The sequence below is a fragment of the Panthera uncia genome (assembly GCF_023721935.1).
Source record: "Panthera uncia isolate 11264 chromosome E2 unlocalized genomic scaffold, Puncia_PCG_1.0 HiC_scaffold_19, whole genome shotgun sequence".
Lineage (NCBI taxonomy): Eukaryota > Metazoa > Chordata > Mammalia > Carnivora > Felidae > Panthera > Panthera uncia.
The window spans coordinates 5,032,829-5,041,382 of record NW_026057588.1 but is presented as its reverse complement, the minus strand read 5'-3'; the positions used below and the strand labels follow the sequence as shown (position 1 = coordinate 5,041,382).

At 45.1% G+C, this 8,554-nt stretch overlaps 1 protein-coding gene across 1 annotated transcript in view; it reads left to right on the top strand.

The window, feature by feature from the left end:
- The first annotated feature begins 6,740 nt into the window (after positions 1–6,740).
- Positions 6,741–8,554, top strand: part of LOC125916108 (T-cell-interacting, activating receptor on myeloid cells protein 1-like) — a 2,439-nt gene continuing 625 nt past the window's right edge. Inside the window, exons 1-2 of the mRNA XM_049622275.1 lie at positions 6,741–6,784; positions 7,197–7,510. Of these exons, the coding sequence (XP_049478232.1) occupies positions 6,741–6,784; positions 7,197–7,510 (358 nt within the window). The remainder of the gene's footprint in view (positions 6,785–7,196; positions 7,511–8,554) is intronic.

Below are 8,554 nucleotides of genomic sequence, written 5' to 3'. Positions count from 1 at the left end.
TCGTATACTACACCTCAAAGCAGATGCCAGCACTTCATTTTTTAAAAATTTCTAATATTTATTTATTTTTGAGAGAGAGAGAGAGAGAGAGCAGGGGAGGGGTAGAGAGATAGGGAGACACAGAATCTGAAGCAGTCTCCAGGCTCTGAGCTGTCAGAACCCGACATGGGGCTCAATCCCACAAATCCCACTTGGATTGAAAGTATTGGAGGAATTAAGATTGGAAGGGAAGACTTCAGAAATGGAGAAAAGCCCCAACCCTGGACCACTCCATGTCTACTAAAAATAGCTTGTTTGATACTTATATGCCCTCTGATTCAACCTCAACCTTGTCCTGCAACTCTTTTTTAAGTACAATTTTTCAGAGGTTAAGTTTCCAACAAAACACCAGTGGAAAGTGAGTTCTGATTTTCATTAAGATTTGAAATCACCCAGGTTCAACCCTAACTAGTAATAAGAATGTGTGTGTGAATGCACATGTGCACACATGCTCTCCATATTTCCCAGATCTACTTATTTCTGTCCAGCCCCTTCTGCATTCAGATGGGGTGACTTGGCTCTTTCATCTTCCTGCTGAGAACAATGTGCTAGCCCTCACACATTCTTCTGGTGGAAATGGAAGATGTACTAGGGGCCGAATCAAAATATGCCATGCCCCTGAGGACCTGGGCTGGAGCTAAAATATTGTCACTTGCACTTTATCCTCTTGACCAAAGCAAATAACATGGTGAACCCATAGTCAAAGGGCTTTAATGAAATCTATTGCACTATGACTTCTTGGCCACAGTTATTCATATCCATCCCATGTACAAAATATGCTCATCTCCATCCCAGGACCTGCTCCCCTAAATCTTCATCCAATAATGGCATTAGTCTTCAAATATAGGATCTACTGATCATTATCAAGTCTATATGTGGCTCCTTTTGATCCAGGATACATGCACTAAAAAGAAAAATTAGCTGTCCCATACATCTTCCATATAATAGCAAAACAGAAGTGGGATAACCACAGCACTCCCACGTGAAAATGCTTCTTCCCTGTGGGAAACATCAGCAGTCACTGGTTCATAGCAATTGCAAAATCACTCTGGGCAAACACTGCAAGATGCCACAATTCTGGGGATGGAAATGTTCCTTCATAAAGTTTCAGTTCTATTCTCTGAGAAGGGCTTCTCAGCCCACTGTTCTTCACAGCTCTTGGTTCCTCCCTCTGAGTTATCTTTATTTTATCAACCCTCCTCTCCACTTCTGAAGAGAACCCTGGAGAATATGACCCTCTTGATGGATGGTACGATTTCTCAGCTTGCTTTCTGCCCAAAGAAAATTGAGCCTTCAAGTCTTTGTGTAATTTCCTTTTTCTTTTTCTTTTTAATGTTTATTTATTTTTGAAAGAGAGAGAGAGAGAGTGCAAGCAAGGGAGGGCCAGAGAGAGAGGGAGACACAGAATCTGAAGCAGGCTCTAGGCTCTGAGCTGTCAGCACAGAGCCCAACATAGGGATCAAACTCACAAACCGTGAGATCCTGACCTTAGCCAATGTTGGACGCTTAACCGACTGAGCCACCCAGGCGCCCCTTTGTGTAATTTCTTTAAGTGGTGCTGGGAGCAATTTTGCCAGCGTAGCTCTCAAAAATGTTGTGGCTTTCTATCCATCTGACACCAACCCATCCCATATGGTAGAACATACAGCCACCATTCTTTTTGAGACATAATTCTCTCTGTACATTTAATGATAGTATTTTGGGCAAACCAGGATCCTGCGGGTACACTTTGTTAAGCTTTCTCCAAGAAATCTTCTGTCCAACTAGACAATGTACTTGATATCACCTTAGTCTTCCTAAAGGCCTTAACAAAAAAAAGTTTCAAGCCAACTTCTTCACTTTCCTGAAAGATTTCATGTACACAGAAATCATGAGTGGTCCATGGAGATTTGTGTCTGCTATGTCACAGAGGAGCTAGAGAAGGAGTTTTATATCACACTCCCCACTGTTGATTTTCTCCCATTTTTTCCCCACTGCACATGTCCCTGGTTTCTATGATGTCATTCATCTAGATTCCATCTTTAGCCCCACCCTGAATTTGTTAACTCATTTTTATACAGAACAGTTCAGATCATCTACCAATTGACCCCTTGCACCTTCATACCCAAACCCACCACTGCGCTCAGGAAAGGTGTTAATTTTATTTATTTTTAAAACAATTTGTAGTGTTTATTTATTTTTGAGAGAGAGAGAGAGAGCGAGAGACAGAGAGACACAGCATGAGTGGAGTAGGGGCAGAGAGAGAGGCAGACACAGAATCTGAAACAGGCTCCAGGCTCCGAGCTGTTAGCACAGAGCCCAACACAGGGCTTGAACCCACGAACCATGAGATCATGACCTAGGCCGAAGTCAGATGCTTAACCGACTGAGCCACCCAGGTGCCCCGAAGATCTTCATTTTAAAAGGCTCACGTACTTTAGAAATGTTTGGGGGTAATATATATTTACATGTGTGTGTATGTATATCCTATACTGTTATCTTGTTTTGTCACAAACCAATACATTTTAAAGAGTGTTCCATGCCAATGAGTACTTTCTCACAACATGACCATAAATTGCTTCCACAGTGTGATTTATTTATAGAAATTTTTTAGAATTTTGAGTCTTTCATTTGTTTATACATATTTGTATACATTATCATATCTTCCTGGAAAATTGAAATTTTATTTGTATACTCCACAATGTGACTCAAATGGATGCATAGTGTTCCCCTCTATGGAAGTAAGTACTTATTTGTACCTAACCAATCTCCTACTTTTGCACATTTATATTGCTTCCAATTCACTTGCTAATATAAACATAGTTAAAATGAGCAACTTGTAAATCTTTTGGACAACTTTAATTATTCCTCAGGGCAAGCTACTGGGATTTAAACTCCCAGGTGAAAGACTATAAATGTTTTGTGTAGTGGTGGGGGAAGGCAGATAAGCTTCATAAGCTAGTTGCCATTTAGTAAAGAATATTGATTTATCATCCTAAAAACTGATTATGCGCATGTATATTTTCCTAAATTCTATTCAACATTACATGTTAGCATTAAAAACTTTTGGGGGCACCTGGGTGTCTCAGTTGGTTAAACGTCCAACTTCGGCTCAGGTCATGATCTCACAGTTTGTGAGTTCTAGCCCTGCGTCGGGCTCTGTGCTGACAGCTCAGAGCGTGGAGCCTGCTTCGGATTCTGTCTCATTCTCTCTCTGCCCCTCCCCCACTTGGGCCCTGTCTCTCAAAAAGAAATAAATGTAAAAAAAATTTTTTTTAAATTTTTGTCAAAAAGATAGAGTGAAATGGTATCTTATTTACCTTCTCCTGGTTTGATTGCTTGGAATAGCAAATGGCTTTCTTTTCTTTCTTTCTTTGGGCTTGTGTGGGTTTTGTTTGTTTGTTTTGGTTTGGTTTTTTTCCATGTGGAATGTAGTTACTGAGAGAGATGTGTTACAAGATAAAGTGATTATATGTTTATCTCTTTATGGTATTGACAATTCTTTTATGGATTTTTGTGTCTATGTTAGTAGGTGCATACAAAGTTAGAATTATTATGTATTTCCCTTGAATTGACTATTTTATCATTAGGAAATATTCCTCTTCATATCTAATGCTATTTCTTGCCAAAAAATCTACCAGTAGAGCCATTTCATCTTTCTTTTTCTGGTTATATGTTATATATTTTTGTGGGGGGTTTTTTGGGCTCTCAACTCATCTTTGCATATACTTAAAGTGTTTGTCTTTAAAAAACAGCATATATTTAGGTTTTTAAAAAAACACCCAGTCTAATAGTCTTTCATTTGAATTTTTGGGCCCATTTACATTTAATGTAATTACTTATTCACAGAATATAAGTTTACCATCTTGCTAATCCTTCTATTTGTGCATCTCTTTTATGTTTCCTCATTTCCAAAGCCTTTGTTTTAAAAACAATTATGGTTATTTTTTAAAGTTTATTTATTTATTTTTGAGAGAGAGAGAGAGAGCACAAATAGGGGAGGGGCAGAGAGAGAAGGAGAGAGAGAATCGCAAGCAGGCTCTGTGCTCAGTGTGGAATCCGACTTGGGACTTGATCTCATGAGCCATGAGATTACAACCTGAGCCGAAATCAAGAGTCAGATGCTTAGCCAAGTGAGCCACCCAGACACCCCTATTGTTATTTTTTTTCTTATTGTTATTTTTAATAGGCCATTTTAACTCCCCCCACCTTATTTTTTTTACCTCTATTTGTTTTTTGTTCATTTCTTTTAGTGATTACCCTATGGCTGGCAACATGTACGTTTGACTTACTAATAGCTATGTCATATTTTTCCACGTAAGACAAAAAAAAAATCTTTACACAGTATAACTCTCCAGACTAAATTTGTTTTCAAATGCATGAATCATGCTCTTTTTTGTTTTTTAAAGTAAGCTCTACACCCAATATGAGGCTCAAATTCACAACCTTGAGATCAAGAGTTGCAATGACCCACCAACTGAGCCAGCCAGACAGACACCCCCATGAACCATCAGTCTTGCTCCATTTCTGCATATTGACCTCAGAGAAACACCTCATCTGTTACAGTCATTCAAAAAGAGTCACTAACACCAATTCCTTCATTCATTTCCAAAGTCCGGTATCTTTCCTATAGGCCAGAGAAGCTCCAGTGGTCTCTGCACCAGCCTGTTTCCATCTCCTCAGTGGAATTGTTTGGGTCCTGGTTTCCAGCACCTCTTGCTCTTGTAAGTGGGTTTGAATTTGTGTACTGAATTCACCATGTTCACGTAAAGAGCTTGCGTGAAGTATGATCTCATGGAGCATTTTATTCCTTCTTGTTTCCTGAATGTGGGTGGGACACAAAATGTGTAGGTCACATGAGAGGAAGGAAAGGAAGGGTTGGCCAAAGATGTCACCACCCACATGCAGCTTACCTCCCTGTCGTGGTTGAGATAGAAGAAGGGCCCTTAGAGCAGACTGCAGGGCCACTATGATCTCTGAATTCTTTTGCCTCCTCTGCCTTGGTAAGTTTCTTGGGCTTGTATACTGGGATTAGAGGTGGGGGCGGCTGGAAAGAAATGTGACCACCTGCTTGTCTTCATTGATTGCCTCGTATGTGTTAGGTACCTTGCAGAGGCTTTAGGTACATCAAATGTTTTCCAGTATGCAAATCCTTACATTCCACATCCATGGTCTATCCTGTAGGCCTACCTCATCCCTATTTATTTAAAATTTTACTGGCTCAATATCTTTATTTTAAACAAGTACATTCATTTGAAGATATGCCAATTGCTTAAATAAAAAAATTTGAGGGTGCCTGGTGGCTCAGTCGGTGAAGCCTCTGACTTCGGCTCAGGTCATGATCTTGCGGTTCGTGGGTTCAAGCCCCATGTCGGGCTCTGTGCTAACAGCTCAGAGCCTGGAGCCTGCTTGGGATTCTGTGTTTCTTTCTCTCTCTGCCCCTCCCCTGCTCATGCTCTGTCTCTCTCTCTCTCAAAATTAAACAAGCATTAAAATTTTTTTTAAATAAATAAAATTTAAAAGAAAAACCAGGGTCACTACCAAAAATAGGTCAATGTAAACATATATACATTGCAAAGAAGAAGATGCATTCTTCTTCTACCACGCATTGTTGCCCATCACATTTCTGAGCCCACGGCCAGCTCTTCCTTATTACAAAGGGCAACAAGGCAGAAAAGGTTGATCTCTAGCTTGAAAAATTCTTTGTTGTGATCAAAGAAGTGGAAGTGATTTAAAAGGGTAATGCCTTTCCTTTTCAATGCCTTTCCCAGGTATTCAATGCTATAGAATGCCATGTCACTGCATTCCCTAAAGTCAGCTCCTAGAGCATCCATGGTTTGTAATCCACCTTGTGGGAAATACCGTTTCAACCCTCACAAGCAGTCCTGAGTGGTGGGAATTAGGCCCACATTGAGAAATGAGGACTCTGAGACTGACAGCTCAAGGTTCCTGCTCAGGGCCATGCAGAGAATTAGCAGAAAGGTCAACATTCAAACCCAGGCCTGTCCGCCTCCAAAGTCACTGGTTTTTCCACCTGAAAAATCTCTCTGAGCCATGCTTCCATTGGGGCATCTCTTCAGTTGATCAACATGCATTTGTTGAGTCTCAGTACAGTACAGAATGTGTACAGACACTGGGGAAGCTGAGGTGAACAGCCCAGAGCAGCTACCTTCCAGGTATTCACAGAACAGTGACACTTGGTGTCTCCTGTGGCATGAAGTACATAAACTCTAAAGAATTGAGGGTTTTGTGGATGTTTGTGGAACCAGCAGAAGTCCTGGGGCCATGGCAGGTGAGATTCGCACAGGACACCTTCTGGGGGAACTGAGACAGGAGCTGAGGGCAGAGCGGAAGCCAGGGGCCAGTGTGGGGAAATGAGAACCCCAGATGCATGACCTCCAGGGTCCAGTCTCAGCAGCAGCCCCCCGGGAGGTCCCCTCAGGATGGGGCTCAGGTCTCACGGACAGAGGGTTCTCTTGCAGGGCTGTGCGCTGGCCAAGGAAGCAGGGGGACTGACGGCGAGTGTTCCTTCAGTTAAACCCTCCCTCTCCTTTGCTCCAAATTCCCCGCATCCCTTCTCTTTCCTCCAAGGGGTTTCCTGACAGCAGGCGAGGGCACCAAATCCTGTCCCCAATCTGCTTCCTTCCAGAGCCCCTTCCCAAGCCCACCCTCAGGGCCTGGCCCAGCTGGGTGGTGCCTCCCAGAAGCAATGTAAGGCTGCGATGCCAGACCCCGACCAAGGATGTCGACTTTGTTCTCAAAAAGGGTAATGTTGTTTTGGACGTTTCACGATCACCGGCTTCCAAGGAGGGCCTGGCTGAATTTCACCTCACTGGCCTAAGAACCAGCCACGCTGGAGACTACACCTGTGAGTGCTACAGACCAGGGGCCCCGGACATAAGATCACCGCCCAGTGAGGTCATCCTGCTGCTGGAGACAGGTGAGGAGCAGGACGGGCCTGGGGGAGGGACCAGAGGACGGGACAGAGAAAGTGGAGAAACACAGCAACAGAATGACTTGGTCGGCCTCATCCAGGGCTCGTGGGGGCGGGGGGACCTCCTTCCCGCAGAGTCGAAAGGGGGTGACACCAGGGATCTGTGTCCCACCCTCAGCAGGAACCCCCTGTGGGAGAACAAGGGTGAGTGGGGGACCCTGGGCTTCTCCCCGTGACCTCGGAGCCCCCCTTCTCTTACAGGAGGTCTCCCTAAACCTTCCCTGCAAGCCCACCAAAGGGGTGTGGTGACCGCAGGAGACGATGTGACCCTGCAGTGCCAGAGGCCAGACAGTGTTTTCGGGCCCATGAGGTTCGCTCTGCTCAAGGCGGGAGTGGCAGAGCCCATCCGGCTCCGGACCCCAGTCGGCAAGGAGGCGGACTTCTCCCTGCAGACCGTGACAGTCGGTGACGCCGGGAACTACAGCTGTGTCTACTTCCAGACCGGGACTCCTTTCTGGGCCTCACAGCCTAGCGATGGTCTTGAGATCCGGGTGAGAGGTGAGGTTTTGCACGACTTTTCAGAAGTTGGAGAAATTCAATTCATTTCTTCATCAGCTTGTTTTTATTTTGGCTGTTTTGCTTGCTTTCCCAGTTGGGTGGACCCATCACTGACTTACAACACTATCCGTTTAAGGTGAACGACGTGCTCTTTTTTCTACCTGGAGAGCGTTGCTTCTGTTCCTTTCTGATTCTTCTTTCTCTTCTGATTTTACCGTCATCTCCTCCTCGCACCTGCCCTTTCCTAACCTCTAGTCTTTGGCCTTTGTTGTTCTGTATTCCTGGAGAATTGCTCAAGTTGTTCTTGCAAACGATCCATCCCGCCAACCGTCAGCGTCCCTTCCCCTACCCTTTGCGTCTCTTAGACTTGTGGGTCGTCCCGGTGATGGCAGCCTCATGGCTTGCGGTCTCGTTCTTTTTTAAAAAAAATTTTTTTTTCAACATTTTTTATTTATTTTTGGGACAGAGAGAGACAGAGCATGAACGGGGGAGGGGCAGAGAGAGAGGGAGACACAGAATCGGAAACAGGCTCCAGGCTCCGAGCCATCAGCCCAGAGCCTGACGCGGGGCTCGAACTCACGGACCGCGAGATCGTGACCTGGCTGAAGTCGGACGCTTAACCGACTGCGCCACCCAGGCGCCCCCGGTCTCGTTCTTAGTGCACGCTTCTGCCCCGGCCGCCGGGTTCTGGGTCACCCGTGCAGGATCTTCCACAACCATCTTGTGTGTCTGGCCAGAACGTTGCTTCCTCGGATGCCACACCCCGTGTTTCCGTGGCACCGTAGACGTGTGCATGTGAGCCGTAGTGGCCCAACACCCTCTGGTTGGAAAGCAGGGACCATGCAGCCAGCACAGACAGGTGCAGAGAGCACCCTGGGTTCCGCGACGTCACCACGGGTTCCTCCCACGGACTCTGTCTCCGGGAAACGTTGTGGCTGGTGGGCTCACACATGAACTCTGCACCCACGGCCTGTGTGACATGGAAGCTTCACTCGCAGGTCCTCTTAGGAGCCAGGGCCAACCCCGAGCCCAGGTCCTGGTTAG